Below are 21,239 nucleotides of genomic sequence, written 5' to 3' on the forward strand. Positions count from 1 at the left end.
AAGGAGAGATGGGGAGCATATAGAGAGGTCAACAGCAGAGAACGTACAGGTAGGCATGTGAAAAAAGGTGTTAGTTCCCACATTTAGAAGGGATAGGTCATTGTCATTGAGCATATGCTCTATGACACGTCCCCTTCCATTAACGTTTGCACTACCCCACAGGGTGTTATGTCCATTGAAATCGCCCAGGAGTAAGACAGGAGTAGGCAGCTGCACAATGAGATCATCAAGGTCTCTCTGGGAGATATCCGCCCCAGATGGCAAATAAACTGAGCAGACTGTTATTAAGAACCCTACAGTAAGGCGAACCGCTACCGCTTCTATGTTAGTTGTGAGCGCAATAGTTTGATATGGGGTATGGTTGCCTAGAATTATAGCAACACCCCCATGAGCAGGTCCATCCCCAATTCTGTCCTTCCGAATGATAGTAGTGTTCCGAAGCGAAGGGTTTTCATTTGCCTTCAGGTATGTCTCTTGTAAGCAAAAGCAAACTGGCTCATGCTTTTGCAGAAGGGCCTTGATGTCATCATTGTTTCGGTGGAATCCACGACAGTTCCACTGTAGAAATTTAGCCATTATTTTGGCTTGGTGGGTCCATCAGGCGGCTTCCGAGGTGCTGAGAGCTTACCTTTTTCAGTTTTGGCTTTATCCTTCCTGGGGAAGTACGGATGCTGACCAGTATCCATTTCCTCCTCAGCAAAGAGCTCCAAAACTGAATCTTCCGGTACCTCCTTCTGCTCAACATCCATGTTTTCTTGGGTACTAGGGGGTACTTCACCTTTCTTATTCTTTTCTTTCGCAATTGCTTTTGTTACTTGTGGAGCATTAGGAGGTACCGATATAGGAGTGGCAGCTGATTGGTCTTTCTGTGCAGGTTTTTGGCAGCTTAAAAGATATCATGCGATGGGAGTAAATGATTCTTTTGGAGGGATGGACATGTCTGTCTGAGTTCCAATGGAGCATCTCCCTGCTACCTTCTGGGCGTAGGTAGGTTTGTTGATGTTGGGAGGTTTAACCGCTTTCTTTGCCTCCTGGTACGATATGTTTAGCTCTGCCTTCAGCCGTTGAATTTCTTTTTCTTCTTTCCACCTCTGGCATGCTCGTGAGTAGGCTGGATGTTCTCCCTCACAATTAATGCAGGTGGGTTTTGCGGCTGAACATGCTGTTGTCTCGTGGTCCTTTGCACCACATCGAGCGCATGCAAGGACTCCACGGCAGGCCATTTGAGAATGTCCATATTTCTGGCATTTAAAACACCGTCAAGGATTTGGAACATATGGACGTACTGGACAGCTGATGTAGCCAGCTTTAATCTCATCAGGAGGTTTGGGCGAGTTAAAAGTCAGGATAATGCTCCTGGTTTTAACAAGTTTCCCATCCCTACACGCACTAATTCTCTTCACGGCAATAACTCCCTGTGGTTTCAATTCTAAGCAGATTTCCTCCTTGGTTACATCGAGAAGGTCCCATTCCGAAATGACACCTCTCGATGAATTGAGTGTTCTATGTGGTGTCACTGTTATGGGTACTCCTCCGATTGATGTTGCACGGAGTAGCTGCTCAGACTGCCTGTCAGTTTTGGTTTCAATTAAGAGGTCTCCAGAACGGAGCCTCTTAAATATAAAAAAGTAGCACTTGAAAAATCAATATCTAAAATATAATAAAAATACAAAAAATAATAATTTTTTTTTTGTATTTTTAGTTAACCTAATCTCCATATTTTTTTATTTGATTTAATATATTTTTCTATTTTGTTAATTAGCATTTGCACTTACTTCTTCCTAGCTGCTAACAGATTCTCCAGAATTTCTGGCAAGAGTCCTTTTCTTAAAAAACTCTTCACAAAATAGTTATCTGAAGGGGTTTTGATGTATTCATTTTCTTGCATCTGGTCTTTTGAATATGGTGTTAAAAGTGTTGTATAGCAGAGATTATGGGCCATCATGATGGAAGGATAAAGGGAAGAAAAGTCGAGAGTAGCTATTGGATCGCTATAATAACCCTTGATTGGCTCAATTACAGTAGCACCAGTGTAATCATCTCCCACTTCACTTTTCATTGTTGGAATAACATAATCGTACTCTACAGTCTAAAAGAAATAATGTTATAAATTCTTTCTAACAAAACTTTACAAATTCTCAATAGTTATTGATTAAATACACCTAGGCACACAAAACCTAACTTTAAGTTACCTGAAAATTGATTCTTAATATTTTTCCAACTCTAAAATTTGATAATTAGTAATATTTTAAGGAATAACATTTTTTGCATCATAAAAAAACACAACAATGATAAATAAAATGTTACCGCAATAAAGTTTTCAATGTTGAGAAGCTCGTTTCAAAATGCAAATCTTGAAAGAGCATGAAGTGATGCAAAGCATAACTCTTCAAATAAGGCAACATAAAGAGGCACTTGACTTAGAAAGCCGACATGAATATTTCATGCCAATATTGGTGAAAGAGAATTTCTCCTTCCAAGTTCCATTGTTTGTTTATATAACTACCTTAAGGATTTAAGTACTTACAACATGGAGTACTTGCTCTTCAACATTTGAAGTTCATTAAAATCTCCCTCTATCGATATTTATTTGTAACAGTTTCAAAGTAGCTGTTTCTTTAAATTATCTCTCCACAGCAGCAACATTTTACAATTTAATATAATACTTCTTGAATTTGAAATTTTTTGGAATATTTCTTCCAAAAAATTTCAAATTTTGTGAAGAGCATCCACAGAATTTTTATGAACTCCACTGCAAATTAAAACTATCAGTTTAACAAATGACATTCTGTAAACAGTGCAGTAGTTGTCATGGAATCTGAAACTCAAGTAACAGAGTTCACACTGCTAGTACATACTCTGCAATTCTACCTCTTCACAATCCAGTGGTACAATTCGTGTAGGTACATGAAAAACATACACACCAATGTGTTTCTGTACAATTTAAAGTTCATTTTACACAATCATATTTTATGGCATAAATCTGAATGTAAAAATGTTTTGCTGTTTTACACAGTTTTGTAATTTATAATTAAGCTTCAATATCTCAGAAGTAAACACTTTTGAGACAGATTTATAGGAATATAGAATTATTTTCTTATTTTTATATGTATAATCCTACACTTGTTCTGTGCAATTTTGAAACACCTCGTATAACAAATAACTCATTAAAAATTGATATGATAAGACTAAACATAATGGCAGATGTCATCATTTATAAATCTTGTTTACAGATGGTAAATATCTAAGGTGATCATTTAATTCAGTTAAATCACTGTACACTAATCATGTGATATTATTTACCCCTTCATAAGTAAGCGTATAGATCTGCGATTTCAAAGGTCATTTCAAGTATTTCTAATTGTTCTGAAATTTCTCCACTACATGCTGCCATCTTCTTATCTGTGCTTCCACCTAATAGTATCTGTATCTTCCTCATTGTTCCAACCTAGGATTGGGTCAGGTGAATCAAAGCCTTCCATCTTTTTCTATCTTCCCAGATCTTATCTTCTATCATTCTTTCCCACTGAATTCCCTTCGTTTCTACATTTTCTCTAATCTGATCTCTCTCTCTCTCTCCATCTTTTCCGGAGTCTTCTTCTTGGCTTCATCTTGTCCATTTTCATCTCAAACATTCTTCTTGGTACTCTGTTCGAGTTCATTCTCTTCATGTATCCAAACCGTCGCAAATGTGATGTAATCATGTTCTCCCTCAAATTTTTTATTTCCAAATTCATTCTAATGTCAACATTTCTAATTTTGTCTCTTCTAGCTTTGGCTAGCATAGTCCATAACACCTTCATTTCCATTGCTTGGATTCTGGTGTTTTTATTCATCCTTTTATTCATCCTCCACATCTCAGCAGCATAGGTCAAAATAGGAACAAAATATGCCCTGTCCACCTAACAGTGCCACAGTTTTAATAGATGGCAGCATGAAAATAGCTTTGAAAAGGAGGATATCATACCTGTCAGCCATGTTGTCCAATATTTGCATAAAAAAACTGAAATTGAAGAAATTCTCTGAAATTCAGATCCAGAAGTTGATGAAATTGAATTATATGATACATAAAAATAGATGTACAGGATATTTTTTCTTTAAAAAATCAGGTTTGATTTCTGACATTAATTTAATTTAATTTAATTAATGTTGGATAATCAAGGCAATAAAAGAATTAATATTGCTCATTTCCAAGATGTGAAGAATCATTTGAGTTAATATTCTTAAAAACCTGACAAACTTAAAGTAACAACTTCTCCATGGTAAATATTTGGAATACCACCATTAATTTATTTTCACATCTATACAAACATGAATTGTATAGTATAAAGATGCTATTTGCAACAGCAAAAAATGTTTCTGTTAAGAACACCTTCATCAGTACCAAAATTCAAATTAATAAGAAAATATCTTTGCAAAAAACTCACCTTTCGAAGAAGCTGAGAAACTACTTTTATCTGCTGACCTCTAGTAAGAAGATATGATAAAGGTACTCCAGTAACACGAGCCATTTCCATGTGGTTGATGACACACATTAATTTTTCCAAAAGTCTAAGAGGTAACATGGCATCTTTCAAACAATACACAGCTAGCCTCCTTCGTGTTTGCTCGTTACCATTCTAGTCAAGAAAAAACAAAAATAAACTAAAATCTCCTACACATCTAATGCTTGTATTCATATAAAACTTATTTCAGTACCTCAATTACCAGTCAAGACATTTAATTTTTTTTTGTGGTATATTCATTTTGGGACATCCTGTATTAAAAAATTGCTACTTTTAAAGTTTTCTCTTTTTATATATGTATATATATAATCCAAGTGTTTTTAAAACATCTTTATAAATGTTTGTAACTCAAACTGGCTCCCTTTTCCATATGATCAACTGCAAGTATCGAAACCTCTCATATACAAAGATTATTCATTTACCTCTTAAAATGGTATGCTACAATTTTTTTTTAAATATGAAAGTTAATTATGCAAGAAGAAAAGGCAAATTATTAAAATGTTAACAGTTTATAAAAGGCTGAAATGTCAATCAATCATGTAATGTATGAATTTATTAATATGATAATGAATATATTTCTGCCTGAAGTTTTGTTTTTTTACTCCACCCCCTTCTTCAGAACGATTCTCTGCAGCTGGGAATCATGATGAAAACATATACATATCGCCAACTTATCATCATTATTACTAAATCCTTCACTGTATATTTTAACTTCATAATGACCTGTAATAAACACACAGTAATAGTTGCCCATCACAAACCAAACAACTGAAGATAAGAATTAACTGTAGTTGTTAATAAGCAGCAAAAGAGACAACTAAAGGATAATTCAAGATTTAGATAAACCTGACAACTTAAAAAAGAAATAGTGAAGGGGGAAAGAACTTCCTTTCTTGAGTTTCCATCTAGATCCTGAATGTTCTATACCAATGAAAAGTTCTTAGTTTGACATTAAATATTTAAATACAGTAAACCCTCGATTTAACAGACTAATAGGGGAGAAGGAGTGTCTGTTAATGCCAAAAGTCCGTTAAATCAAATGTAACCTGGGGGAGGGGGACATGTTTTATTGTTTTTAATGCAATTAAAAATTTTAATGCAATAATAATTTTAATACAATATACAGTACTGTACAATAAAAAATTATTAAATTATAATAAAGAATACGTAATATTCTGTTGTAAATATGAAATGTTGCAATTTGCCTTTGAATTACAAATATCAGTTTGTTTCTTTACGCTGTAAATTTCACATACACATGCTATTGAGACGCCTTATTCTAATTTCTCAATTAGCTCTAATTGCTGAACCACATTTAAGTTAACACGCTTTCTTTTAACTCCTTTATCACTTGATGCCATTTTAAATTGTAAGGATTACAAAATTATTTAATAAAGTCACAATTCAGAAATTACAGAAACACTCTGTATACAACCTGACCACACGATAGCTTGAGGTAGACTGAGACCGAAACAAAGCGAGTCGGTAGACCTGCAGTTTAGTGTCGTGAGTCACATTCAGCTCGCAAGTCACCACCTGCTCTTATCTGTAATCTGGGAAAACAGCTATTTGAACACGTTTTCAGAAAGAATAAAAAACAATTTCCTCAATTTGATTATAAAAATAAATGTAGGTAATTATCAAAACAATAATGGAAATAGATAATTATTATTAATTTTTAATAACATTGAAGTTTTGTATAACCTAAAAAAAAATAATATGGTCGAGATTAATATGTACATTACTGTATTATTATTTGTCCAATCCGTTATATAGGGATCCATTAAATCGAGGGTTTACTGTATATTAATCTTAACTGTACCAAGGACTATTCACTAAAATAATATCTTAACAGCATAATATCTAATAAATAAAATAATAATAATAATAAAATAATATTTACAGATCATACAATTACATGATTTAGCCTACTGTTTGGAATAATGTGAAATGCAAGTCCATATACTTTTTCTGACAGAACCCAATTATCAGTTGATTCAACCACTGCACATCTAAGTTGTCCTAATTATTTGCTGTATGATTCCTTTCGCTTCAAATTTTTAGTCTAATCTTCATATGTTTAGATACATGCACAAGTGTCAATGACACTTGTGCATATGTCTGCTCTGATGTTCCCTGTCAGAAACTTAGTAATTTGGAATCTCCTCTGGCTTGAAATCTCTAGCCCATTCAAATCCTTCTGTTGCCTCTGTTGATATTCCAATTCCACTAATCACTCAACTTTCTTCAGTACAACTTTCCTAAATGATCTTATTTTCCTTAGCAATTTTAATATTCACAACTCCAGCTGGCCTCAGTTTTCAAGTCACAAGAAAACTGAAGCCAGTTTTCGTCTGAACCCAGCTGGTTGAGATGTTCAGGCATTTGCAATTACTAATGACCTTGCAGAGATTGTTCATTTTCTTTCCAGAATACCGGAGAATCCTTACTACATAGCCAACACTTTTGATCTTTTTCCCACAAACAACCCTTCGAAGTACAGGGTTAAGGTGAATGGTCCTCTAGACATCTCAGATCACAACTTGGTGATGGCTTTGAGAGAAAGCTTTTCTCTCATAGCCGTTCTCAGTCTCGTGTTGTTTGGTGCTATAAGAATGCAAAATGGGATGATCTGAGAGATTGTTCATTTTCATATATCACACATCCATTCCCTCTAAATGTTTCTCCAGTTCCTCCTTGGATTTATTTAAACTATCAACTTCCACAACAACAACAGATGGAAGTTTGTTCCAGCAATCAACAACCTGCTGGCTAAAGGCAAATTTCTGCACATCTATTCTATAACTGTCTTTCCTCAAATCGAATTAATGCCCCCTCAGGTTCATAATCTGAGCAAGAGGAAGGATCTCATCAAATTTGAGCCTGCTCAACCCATTCAAGGCCTGATACACCTCAATCAGATCACCTCACAGGTGTTTAGTTTCCAGACGCTTCAATTTGCAGAACTTAAGCCTTTCTTGGTGAGACCACCCCTTCATTCCCCTCACACTAAACTTGTTGCCCTTCTCTGTACTTGCTCAAGCAAATCTACATCCTTCTTAAAATGAGGGCTCCAGACATGTACGCAGTAGTCAAGGAGTAGTCTGACACTGCTTTATATAAAGGGATAATCACATCCTTTTCCCTACTAGCAAAATCCCTGTACATCATTGACAATACCCCATGACCTGCCCTGGCAGCCTGTCTGCATTGCTCTGAAAATTTCATATCTGACTGCACAATTACTCCCAGGTCTTTTTCATTTTCTAATACCCTACATGCAGTAACCACACAGTTGGTAAGTTTCTCTGGAGTTACTTCTGCCCATATGCAGTACTTTGCATTTGTCAATGTTGAACTTCAGTTGTCACGTCTCAGCCCAACTTTTCCAGATCCTGTTGCAGCAGCACACCACCATTACTGTCATTAACACCGCATCCAGCTTTTGTATCATCTGCAACTTTGACATTAAGCTTGATATACCTTCATCAGTATCATTGATAAATATACAAAACAACAGTGGGCCCAACATCAAACCCTGGGGACTCCACTAATAACATCAGTCCATGAAGAGCAGCATCCCTTGATTATCACTCTCTGTCTTCTCCCACTCAACCACCCTTTTATCCATTGTAGCAAATTATCCTTAATACCATACTACTCCGACTTGTACAGTAGTCTTCCAGGCACAACAGTGTCAAAAGCTTTCCTGAAATCCAAGTATATGATATCAAAATTATTTTTTGCATCCAGTTCCTTTGTAAACACATCATAGGTTCCAATCAAATTGGTCAGACAAGACTTCCCCTTAAAAAACCCATGCTGTGTCTGAATTATTACTGCAGTCTTGTCTAGATGATCCTGCAATGAATCTTTAACAAGTGACTCCATTATTTTCCCTGGAACTGAAGTTAAACTAACTGGTCTGTAATTACTCGTGTCACTCTTAGATCCCCCTTTGTGAATTGAGGATATATTTACACATCTCCAGTTCATGGGGACTTACCCTGAGTCCCAGGATGCTCTCATAATTATGGCTAAGGGTTTGCTAACTTCTTTTGCTGTCTCCTTTAATATAACTGGATGGATTCCATCTACCCCGGGTGTCTTTCTTATGTTGAACTTCAACAATTTCTCCTTCACTTTGCTCTCAGGTATTACAAAATCATTTAATTTCCTGTTACAGTTTGATAAACTTCTGGAATTCTCCTCTCTTAATAACTCCTCCCGTGTGAATGTAGATGCAAAATACTCATTCAGGTTTTCAACTATCTGAGCAGGATCATCAACAGTAGAAACCACTGATATCAAGTGGACCAATCTGATTCATTCCCTTCCTTCTAGAGTTTATATAACTAAAGAAATTCTTGCTATTTTTCTTAGCATCCTTTGCCAAAGATTTCTCGTAATATGCCTTTGCTTGCCTACCCTCCTTTGTGACTTGATAACAGACTAGCTTATATATACCATATGCTTCTGTGTTACCTGATAATTTATATGCATCCATGCATTTTTCTTCTCTGCCACAAGTCTCATTAGTTCATCTCACATCTATTTAGGCCTAAACCTTGAACAGTATTTCTTAATCAATATGAAAAGCCTAAAAGCTTCCACGATTACTTCCTTGAATGCTTCCCATTTAGAAGTTGCTGTTTGTAACATCATCATCAGTTGGTCCCACTGTACAGAATTTAATAACTGTCTGAAACCTCTGTAGTCAGCTCTATGAAAGCAAAAACCCTTCCCTTTACACCTGGTGGTAGTTAAGTTTTTAAGTAAATCCCACAGCAGTACACTGTGATCACTACCACCCAGTGGTTTCTTTATCTGAAAATTCTTAATGCACGAATAATCACTGCTGATAACCAGATGTCTCCTCAGATCATATCAATGAACCTTACCGATTCCTTAAATGCTGATATCAAAGTCATTTGCCGATGGGCAAAGATAACTTAGTTAATTTCAATTCTTTTAAAACTCAATACCATCTTATATCTCACAAAAAGGATTCTTCCGCTCCCAGCTTATCTTCAATGACACTCAGATTTCTAGACAAAATCACACATCTCTATTAGGGATTACCCTGACTTCTAAATTTTTTGGCATAAGCACGTCATAAATATTGCTTTCTCTGCATCTAAAAAATTGGGTTTTCTCTTTTGTTCTCTGGGCTGGGTTACTTTTCTTATAAACAGCTACTTACTCTGTACAAATCTCAAAACCCACCTTACCACAGAATAAAATCCCACATCTGTGGCAATGCTCCCATAACTTCTCTCGGGCTTGTAGATTCCATTCAAAAGAAGGGCAGTTACATTGGCATGGAAAAGGGATATTAGCTAAACAGATATTCAAAACAAAAATGAAGAATAATAAGTGTAGAGTTAAGTCAAGAGATAGTTGGACTGATGGAAACAGGCAGGCAATAGAAAAAACAGCTTATGCTAGCTAGGCTAAAGATTTAGCATAAAAAAGGAAGAGAATGAATAAAGGTAAATGGTAAATACATCTTTACTTGTCCAAATGAAAAATTAACAGGAAATGCTAATTTTCCTTCTGGACTAACAGACTGCCTTCAGATAGTACTGATCTGTACTGTCACAGTACATAATAATAATGAATAATTTTTATGCACCTACTAGATATGAGATTTTCATGATGATGAAAATTAACACAGAATCTTTCATGCGTGTGTTTTATAATCCCTAAATATAACAGTTACTATTTGCTAGTTTTGACAAATAAGACAATTGAAGCTATTCTGAGCATGCCTCAGAAAACAAAATGCTTTTAAAATGTACCTGCAAATCTGTGATAATAGAATGCTGCACATCTTCTTTCTGTTCTTGCAAAAAATGAAAACTAACAGCATTAAGGGTATAGGACCTCAACTTATAATCTCGAAGTAGAACCTGCAAAGTTATAAGAGTTATGTTATAATGTTATAAGAGAATTTATGAATTTATTATTATTTTTATATATATATATATATATATATATATATATATATATACACACACACACAAATATATATATATATATATATATATATATAGATACACAAATATATATATATATTTTTGTTAACAGCTCAAATAAAATCTGCTTACAATAAAATTTTACTCTGGTGCAATGAATATACAGAGTGAGTTTAGAGGGGAAAAAGTAGCAGCTGAGTATAAAAGTGAATAAAGACTAAAATTACTATGTAAGAAATAGAATAAAATGATAAGTGCAGTGGAACAGAAGTAAAAAAAATAGCACTGCAACTCTTTCAAGTTCATATGTTAATAATAATTTCTGTTATAAACAAAGCTGTATAAATAGAAAATCTTTCAAACAAGCTATTTCAAGTAGGTATTAAAATTTATGTGATTTCTGTAATGTGGGCAATAAATGGGTCCAGCTGTGAGTACTGAAATCTCTAACCCACATTCAGCAATGTCATTATGGCTACTGCCTATTAGTTGTGAAGAGGTTTCTGTTTAATGATAGACTTTTGTTTTGTTAAATATGGAAGCCTTTGTAATTTATCTTTCTCTTGCCAGAATTTTGGTATTATTAAGATCAGTTATGTAATTTCCTCTTCCTCACTGGACAGTTTGATTTTGTGAATTCAGATTACTGGATTCACAAAAAATATACTGCATAAAGGGAAGTATGACTGATCAACACAGATTTTGTTCCTGTTTAGCTGGGGGAGACTGCACCACTTTCTTGGGTGGTATCAGTCGTCTTGGCTGGTTTGTACAATTTGTTGTAAAAAAACCTTGCCATTTTGTTGGTTTCGTCCATCAAAACACCTGAGTGGGGACATTTTGTCCCATCAGTTAGAGTAGGGTCTCATAATATTGGAACTTGTTAGATTTTTTGCCCTCTTCAAGGGAACTGTATCAAAATTTTGTTCATAGCTATAGTCCTGCTCTGTACTTAGATGGTTTTTTTTTTTTTTTTTTTTGTTAGTTGTTGGCGTATTGGCTTCTGTGGCCATAATGCACCTCCTAAAGTTTTTGCATTTTTACTCTGATCCAAGCCCGAGGCAGGATTAGAACCCATGACCTTTGGGTTGCCAGGTAGGCACTTTACCCACCTGGCTAGCCTGGTCAGTGTACTTAGTTGTCAGAAGCATTTCCATAGCTTCACTGAAAGAGGAGATCTTAACTCAGTTTTGTTTTTCTCCTGCTGAATATTCTCTTGCATTAAGCACTGCTATGAAAATGCCAAGCATGACTTGGGATAATTTATTATATTTCATGCTTCCTTGTGCAATTGTCAGTACCAAAACCAAGGACCACTCATTATTAATGCTTTCTTAATAGCATCTGGTAGGTTCCTTCACTGAAGCAGACAGAACTGCTGTTGCTTCACCTATCTTTTTATCTTTAATGACAAGAAGTACTGAAAACTTATCTACAAAAACTTTCACATTTGAAAAAACACACTGCCAATTGATGAAATTCATTCTAAATCAGCATTTTTAAAAACATTTTTCAATGGAAACTTGTGCATCCTGTAGTTACATGCAACCATAAAGTACTTCTTCAATGAACTAGCTAAAGAAAATCTCCTATTGTTTCCACTTTCCGTGACCTTGGCAGTAGAAATGCATATATCTAAATCAGAATCATCCTTCTAGTTTAGTCTGCTATGATAATCAATTTTCAGAATAAAAGAGAAAGATTTTAAACTGCTGGTAAATAAATTGGCACATTACATTCTTCAATATATCTAGGAGTAATGACCTCAGTATATGGATTTGAGGTACCTTGGATTGAAGAGCTATTTGCTTGTTCAGATTTTTGAACATTGACATAACACTTAAAAGGAACAAACAAAATTGGTTTATTCAAGTCAGAAGAGAGAAACAAGAATGGACTTTCTGCTCAAGTGAGGACAACATGCCTAGAATTATCAGCTTTCTTGGCCTGTTTAGGATCGCTTTTACTGGAAGTCTGCAATTAGAAGTTCTTTTTCTTAGTTCATCAACGACTTCTTTCAAAAACCGGATTTGAACATGAATCAGGGTCACTCATTAGTGATTGCTTGTTGTACTTTTTAATTTGGTAACTCTCAAAAGTGCTCATATTGCCTTTAGCTCTTTCTAACCTCTTTTTTTAAACAGCCTTATCAAAGATTGCCATTCTACCAGTCTAGTTTCACATTTAACCAAAGACAACTAATGTATGTAACTTTCAATTTTTTTTTACTTTCTGTGGCATGCATCAGTTAAAACTGTTTAAATCTTTCTTTCCTTTTAGCACTTCTTTATGGATAGTAGTAAAATTTCCACTAATTATTCATGCTCTCACAGGAAGGCATGCAGTTCCTTCTATAACACACAAGGCCTACTATATCAACAATAAGTGTCAGACAGTTTATTTGAAGGAATTCCATGTGTTTTCAGGATGTTCAGAAGAAGATACCAATACCCTGTAGAATCACTTTTCAATCCTGACACTGAGGACAAGATGATTCTGATTTGACTTTTTTTTTTTTTTTTTTTAATTACAAAAAGGTTGCCAAAATTGGGATAAAGCTTGAAATTTTGATTACTAACATCTGCAGCAATTGAAAATCTCTCATTTTCAGAATTATCACAACCTCCTCTTTCTTTATCTGTGCAATTTCACTAACAATTAATAAATGAAATATAAGTAAAGCAAGGTTTTGGTGAACTACAATGACAGGTTGCTATGTTTAAGGGAATTTATGGGGTGTATAAAGATAAAAATATATGGGCAGATATAAAAGATATATGAGTATAAAGTATATTTTAAATAAAACTGAGCAGGTTTACAGATTTCAGGTAAAAACAGAAGGCACATGGTCATCATCATATAAAATCTGATTAAGTGTATAAGGCTCAGTCAGATGACTAAAAGTATAAAATATAAAATACATTCGTGCCTATATCATGGACACTGACACAATATGACAAATCATAAAAATTTGTTGCGGTTATCACAGATAGGGGGTAATCAACCCTAAGCAGATATGAATGGGTGAGATGACATGTGGAGGTGAGCAAGAACAACTTCCTCTCTACGATTACTGTGCAGACTAGGCTGCCATGTTGGATTACAGGCTTAATTTGATACAGCTGGATTGTGCCCTGTCTGTGCCATAATTGTTGCCATTCACAGGCTATGACTGTTCAGAGGTTGTGCTGACTTGGTTGCAATGTCTGCCAGTTCATTATCGCTGATTCCAAATGTGGCTTGGTATACAGGAGAAATGGACGTAAAAACATTCTGAAAGAGAATGTAACATTTGCTGAACCTGACAGCACTGGATGGGAATTATATCTCATACCAGACAAAGCCTGTAATGCACTTAAGAGATCCTGCACTGTTGGTAATTGTAATCTCTAATATGATCCAAGACCAACTTTATAGCAACTATGTTATGTATATGATGCATTCATTGGAAACCTTCTCAGACACAGTATTACCTGGGAAGATGACACCAGATCACAGAGATGATACAAATTTAGAGCAATCTATGATGACAAGGTTGAAGTCAGTGTTTGACTTGATGAGCAGCAGCATTACTGTTGAACAAAAGCCGAGAATTAGGGTTGAATTTGAAAGTGTCTACAATTCTGCCCAGACAAGATAGGAGGGAGTATATGATGAGAGCCTTGTCGATCAATTCGGCCCTGGAAAGATTGTGAAAGGCTCAAGGGGTAGAATTTTTTTCAGCCTGGACTGTACTTGTTAACAGGAGAGATTGCTTCTACAGGGATGGGATACACTTAAATAGAAAGGGTGCAAGAATATTTGCTGATGCTATCGAGGCAGTGTTAGGTGGGTCGGAAAACTGCTAGCTTGGGGGGAGACAAAGACCAATAGATTGACAGTAGCCACTGGCAGAGGTGAAAGAGATTCTTGCACTCCTTCTATTAGAATGAGCAGAAGCCTGAAAAACAAGATGCATGATATTTCAGAGACTGCTGGGAGCCATTGCGGTACAAGTAAACACATGGGTTGTGTTAGGGTAGCTAAGAATAGAAACAGGTGCAGGTATACTTGCGTGTACACCAATGCTAGGAGTTTAGTAAATAAATTTGACGAATTTGAGGTATTGCTCAAAACATCAAAGGCAGATATTGTTGGGATATCAGAGACGTGGTGTCACACAGATATAAGGGATGCAGAACTGCAATTTGGGGAGTACAACGTCTACAGAAAGGATAGACAGGATAGGAAGGGGGGAGGGGTTATGCTATTAGTTAAGAAACACATAAAAACCAAGGAAGTGAAGCCAGTCGACATCGCTGGACAGTGCAGTGTTGAGTCAGTTTGGTGTGACGTAAGCATTGGGAGATCAAAATTGAGAGTAGGAGTGTGCTATAGGCCTAATGACTCTGATGAGTATAATAAGAAACTGTACAGAGAAATAAAGTGGGCCAGTAAATCAGAGAGTCTTATAATGGGAGATTTTAATTTCCCAGATATTGACTGGAATTTGGGGGCTGGTCACTCACACACTAGCAGGGCTTTTGTGGATTTATTGGATGATTGTTTTCTACATCAGCATGTTCGGGAGACAACTAGAGGGAGTAATACTCTTGATTTGATTATCAGCAGTGATTCTTCATGCATTAAAATCTGCAGATAAATGAACCACTAGGTGGCAGTGATCACAGTGTGCTGAAGTGGGATTTACTCAAAGAGGTAACTACCATTAGGGGTAAAGGGAAGGGTTATTGCTTCCGTAAAGGCGACTACGATGGACTGAGACAGTATTTAAATTCTATACAGTGGGACCAACTGATGATGTTACCAACAGCAAATTCAAAATGGGAAGCATTCAAAGAATTAATCTTGGAAGCTACTAGGCTTTACATACCAACTAAGAAATATTGTTCAAGGTTTAGGCCAAAATGGATGTCAGATGAACTAATGAGGCATATGGCAGAAAAGAAAAATGCATGGGATACTTACAAATTAACACATGACACAGAAGCCTATGATATATACAAGTTGATATGCAACCAAGTTACAAAGGAGGTTAGGCAGGCGAAGGCAGATTATGAGAAATCCTTGGCAAGGGATGCAAAGAAAAACAGCAAAGAGTTCTTTACTTATGTAAACTCTAGAAGGAAGGGGATGAATCAGATTGGTCCACTTGATATTGATGGGTCAACTGTTGATGACCCTGCTCAGGTAGCTAACAAACTAAATGAATATTTTGCATCGCCATTCACACATGAGGAGTTATTCAGCGAGGGGAATGCCAGAGGTGTATTCAACTCTAGCAGTAAGCTGCAGAATCTTGAAATAACTGGGAGTAAAGTGGAGGAGAAACTGTTGAAGATAAACACAAGAAAGGCACCCGGGGTGGATGGGATCTATCCAGTTATATTAAAGGAGGCAGCAAAGGAAGTAAGCAAACCCTTAGCCATAATTATGAGAGCTTCCTTGGACTCAGGGGAGGTACCCATAGACTGGAAATGTGCAAATGTGACCCCAATTCACAAAGGAGGATCAAAGGCTGACACAAGTAATTATAGACCTGTGAGCTTAACTTCTGTTCCAGGAAAATTAATGGAGGCACTGGTTAAAGAAGCACTGCAGGATCATTTAGACAAGACTTCAGTTATAGCTCGGACACAGCATGGTTTTGTTAAGGGGGAAGTCTTGCCTGACCAATTTGATTGGATATTATGATGCAGTCACAAAAGAACTGGATGCAGGGAATAGCTTTGATATTATATACTTGGATCTTAGAAAGGCTTTTGATACTGTTGCACATGGAAGACTGCTACACAAATTGGAGCAGTGTGACATGGGAGGCAAATTGCTGCTATGGATAAAGGGGTGGTTGAGGGGGAGAAGACAGAGAGTGGTAATCAATGGACACTGCTCATCGTGGACTAATGTTATTAGTGGAGTCCCTCAGGGCTCAGTGTTGGGTCCATTATTGTTTTCTGTATTTATAAATGATATTGATGATGGTATATCAAGCTTAATGTCCAAGTTTGCAGACAATACAAAGGTTGGCAGGGTTGTCAAGGACACTACTGACACTATGCTGCTGCAGCAGGATCTGGAAAGGTTGAGCAGATGGGCTGAGAGGTGGCAAATGAAGTTTAACATTGACAAATGTAAAGTACTACACATGGGAAACAGCAACCCCAGAGCAACGTATCAACTCTGTGGTACTACACTGACAGTGGTAGAGAATGAAAGGGACTTGGGGATGGTTGTGCAGGCAGATATGAAGTTCTCTAAGCAGTGCAGACGGGCTGCAAGAGTAGCTCATGGAGTATTGTCAATGATATACAGGAATTTTTCCAGCAGGGATAAGGAGGTGATTATTCCCTTGTATAAGGCAATGGTCAGGCCACACCTAGAGTACTGTATACAGGTCTGGAGGCCTCATTTCAAGAAGGATGTAGAGCTGCTGGAACGAGTACAGAGAAGGGCAACAAGATTAGTGAATGGAACAAAGGGGTGCTCTTACGAAGAAAGGCTTAAGTTTTGCAAATTACAGTGTCTGGAGACTAGGCACCAGCGAGGTGACCTGATAGAGGTGTATAAAGCCTTGAATGGTTTGAGCATGCTCAATGCTGATGGGATTCTTCCTCTAGCTCAGAATAATCACCTGAGAGGGCATAAATTCAAATTGAGGAAAGACAGATGTAGGATAGACGTGCGGAAATTTGCCTTTAGCCAGCGGGTGGTTGGTTGGTGGAACAGACTTCCATCCCTTGTAGTGGAGGTTGATAGCCTAAATAAGTTTAAGGCTCAGCTGGACAGGTATTTTGAACGAACAGAGGGGTGAAGTGAAAGTGGGTTGTTTTTTTTTTTTTTTTTCTGGCTGATGCTGCATAAGCTTGCTTTCTTGCATGAAATGCCTCTACTAATGCTAATTACAGGTAGACGGAGAACAGGCAAATGCCTTTCCCGAATTTTCAACAAAGTTGCAAGATGGTAGATGAGCATGCCAAGGTGAAAGTGGATGTAACTCAAAGGAAGATTATATTCTATGACAAAAGATACAAATAAACATTCAGCATATATGATATCTTCATCACCACAAAATGCAACATCATTTTTTGCATTTCTATGCACTGCAATGCTATCATTATGATTTTTCATTTAAAAATGTCTGGTACCATTGTGTTTGCCACCACTGGAAAGGTCACATCTATATGCAATACAAGGCAAACATGTTACCTTTTCCAGATTTTACAATACATATAAAATCTTACATGTACATTGTACTTCTCTGGCACCTTACTAAAAAGACATTGCTAATTAGCTTTGCACTACACAAGTACTATGAAATTATCGCATATAACAAAGAACACTGGTATTATCACATGTTTATATTTTGCAACATATACTACCACAGCTACCCGACATTACATTTGTTAATGAAAATAATCAGAAATTCAAATTGTAAAAAGTCTTTATGACCTCTAGTCCCCACAAAACTCTCCACCAGTCTTTTTGTAAATGTCTCCCAATATTTTCTGCCATCTGGCTTTCAAAGCAGCAACCAGTTCAGTTTTGTGTTTTGGGCAGTCTATCCTCACACACACCCAATGATCCAGTTCACACCACAGTTCTCTACAGGACTGAGGTCAGGGCTGTGTTTAGCCCGGACCTGTCCTATATACTATAAGTCCAACTTTTCAACACATGTCCTCAAACCAGCCTGTCATAATGCAAGAAGTATAACATGGAGTGTTGTCCTTATGCAATGCATTTAGGACTTTGCTATGTTTTTCACATCTATACAGCTGATGAATTTTTTTTTTTTTTTTTTTTTGGTAGTTGTTGGCGCCTAGGCTTCTGTGGCCATAATGCACCTCCCAAGGTTTTTTCAGTACACTGATCCAAGCCCGAGGCGGGAATTGAACCCGCGACCTTTGGGTTGCCAGGCAGGAACTTTACCCACCCGCCTAGCCCGGTCGGCAGCTGATGAATTCCCTCTCCCCCAAGTTTCTCATAATTGCTTCACCTATTTATGTTTATGTTTTTATATAATGTATTGTTAATGTAAATTACCTTTTATTACTTTATAGATGCAATACCAATAATTTAAAGAGGGAAAATAATTTTGGTGTTATATGGGGATGGATTTCTGTACAAACTGGATGTCCAATTTTCATATTAATACTTAATTTAAAAAACATAACCTGTGAAAATAAATGGACACTATCTGCATCTAAACTACACTTCTCCTGCTGGCCCAAAAGATCAACAGGATATAAATACTAATATTATTTGTAAAAGAAAAATTTAAACTTACCAAAAGCAAATCAAACTGAACTCTGCCTTCAATATTAATAGCTTTATTTTCTCTTCTTCCCATCTGCTTTGATTGTAAAACAGTATCTTTCATAACAGTCTTAATATCTCGCACACGGCCCAAATAAGGAAATTTTGGTATATTTAAATGCTTTGCTCTATTCAGTAGATAGGGAAAATCAAAATTCTGAATGTTGTAACCAGTAATGATATCAGGGTCTACCTCACGAACGAAATCAGCCCATTTCTGAAAATATATAAAATCAAAACCGAAATGTATAAAAACAGTTTTTGCATTTTGACTACATAAAACCAATTATTGAATTTCAAAAGTAAACACTGCAAAAATTTTTGATAAATTAATGGTGGGAATTAAAAAAAAAAAAAGTTTAACTAAAAACTGTTAAAGCAAATTAACGGTTCATAGAAGAATAGTTTTTTTTTTTTATGGCTTATATATATATATAGGGTGTCTCAAAAATATTGGTACAAACGTTTAGGGAAGGTAGGTAACATCTAAAGGAATGTGAATCGCATAGGAACCCATAACCAGAAACGTCACCGTAAGTCGGTACACAGCGCTGTTCATCAGTTCGCGGGAGGGAAAATTTCTGGTTTACTCATTCAAGCAGTAGTCGCCGCATGAAGAGCATGCATCGATATGCGAACTGTGAGCTGGCAGACATGCACCTAGTGAATGGATTAGCAGAGGGCCCATACAGTGTGCGGCCCCATGTGGCACAACATCGCTTCGCAATAAATGTGTGGGCAGGTATGGTCGGTGACTGCTTAGTCGGCCCATACCTGTTACCATCCCGCATGAACTCTGCTAAATATCGGATCTTTCTTGAACAAGTTCTATCAGGGTTACTTGACGACGTTCCAGCAAATGTGAGACGCAACATTCGGTTTCAACATGACGGGGCACTTGCCCATTATGGAAGGTGTGTTCGTGACCATTTGAACAGGCGTTTTGGGTGTCGATGGATTGGCTGTGGTGGACCCGTTGGCTGGCCCCCACGCTCAACTGATTTCTTTCTGTGGGGGGACCCTCAAATCTATCGTGTATGAGACGGAAATGGATCTCGTATGTGCTGCTGCTACTGTCAAAGAAACTACAGGTGTGTTCGACCATGTCCGCCAATCTATGCTGCGTCGGTGTCACGCATACATCGCGTCTCATGGTGGAACCTTCGAGCATCTGTTGTAACATCATGAAATGCATCCATCTCATACTCCATTGTTAATATTATGTCAAATAAAGATTTGCCACTAATTACTGTCTTGTGTCATTTCAGCTTCTTGTGCCTCTGCTACTACTTTCCCATGATGTTTCTAGTTATGGGTTCCTATACGATTCACATTCCTTTAGATGTTACCTACCTCCCCTAAACATTTGTACCAATATTTTTGAGATATATATTTCAGTAGCAAACTTATGTAAAATACAGTTTAGTAGTTTAAAAATTATTTTGTAATAAGTTATATGAATTGGTAATGAAAAAAAAAAAAAAAAAAAAGTCACATTCCAGTACATAAAACAAACCTGTCTGTATGAATATTTTTATAAATCCAAGATTATTGGCTTTTTTTTTTTTTTTTTTTTTCTTGCTAGAAGTATAAGCAACCATATAAGCTTTTCTGCATTGTTCTGCCTTTTTAATACTGATACTAATTTTTTTGTCAATTTTCTTGGCTTACAAGATTGTAGTTCAACTGCTATTGCCCTCAATCTTCCATTTTATACAGTACTGGTCAGAACAGCAAATGCCTGTGGCTTCCTTGCCCTATACAGTGAATACTATTACTATTTTTGCCATAAGCTACACACTTTGGAAAACTCAACCATTTGACTTAACATGTACCAACAAATTACTGCATGACAACTCATACCAGCTGCTACTGATAGTTCTGATGTTTCTTGCACATTTTTTATATTTGTTTTTTACATATAACTGGCCTACAACATCCACTACCTTTGAATACTTATGAAAAGGTTATCACAATACTTCTGATAGGAGAGCATATTAAAAATGCTCAGTGTGCAGCTGACTTCATTTTTATTAATTAAAGAAAAGACCTTCAAGACAGATTTTACACTATTCCATTAAACAAATTTCTTTAAACTGAAATTTTCTTTAGCAGGTATACACAAAAATTTACCTTTAATTTGATAATATTTATATGCAATTAACTCAAAAATAAAAACACTCAACTATTTTTATACACTAATGCTAGGAATATAATGAATATATCTGATGAATTTGAAGTACAAATTAAATCAACAAATGCTGATATAACAAGAATATCAGACATTTGGTACCATTCTAATAGCATCATTATCATCGTCATCATCAGCCATTTTCAATCCACTGCAGGATGAGGGCCTCTCCACAACTTTCCAGTTCCTTCTGTTTTGTGCAATGGCCATCCAATTTACTACCCACAAACTCACAAATTTCATCTATCA

At 36.4% G+C, this 21,239-nt stretch overlaps 1 protein-coding gene across 1 annotated transcript in view; it reads right to left on the reverse strand.

Annotated features, from left to right (window-relative positions):
* The window catches only part of PolD1 (DNA polymerase delta 1, catalytic subunit), a 154,424-nt gene that overhangs the window by 74,552 nt on the left and 58,633 nt on the right, over positions 1-21,239 (reverse strand). The window contains exons 7-10 of the mRNA XM_090386737.1: positions 18,771-19,016; positions 10,307-10,417; positions 4,428-4,619; positions 1,776-2,089 (exon numbers count right to left, since the gene is read on the reverse strand). Of these exons, the coding sequence (XP_090242863.1) occupies positions 1,776-2,089; positions 4,428-4,619; positions 10,307-10,417; positions 18,771-19,016 (863 nt within the window). The remainder of the gene's footprint in view (positions 1-1,775; positions 2,090-4,427; positions 4,620-10,306; positions 10,418-18,770; positions 19,017-21,239) is intronic.

The sequence above is a fragment of the Mastigoproctus giganteus genome, chromosome 12 (genome assembly GCF_048544385.1).
Source record: "Mastigoproctus giganteus isolate SK-2022 chromosome 12, ASM4854438v1, whole genome shotgun sequence".
NCBI lineage: Eukaryota > Metazoa > Arthropoda > Arachnida > Uropygi > Thelyphonidae > Mastigoproctus > Mastigoproctus giganteus.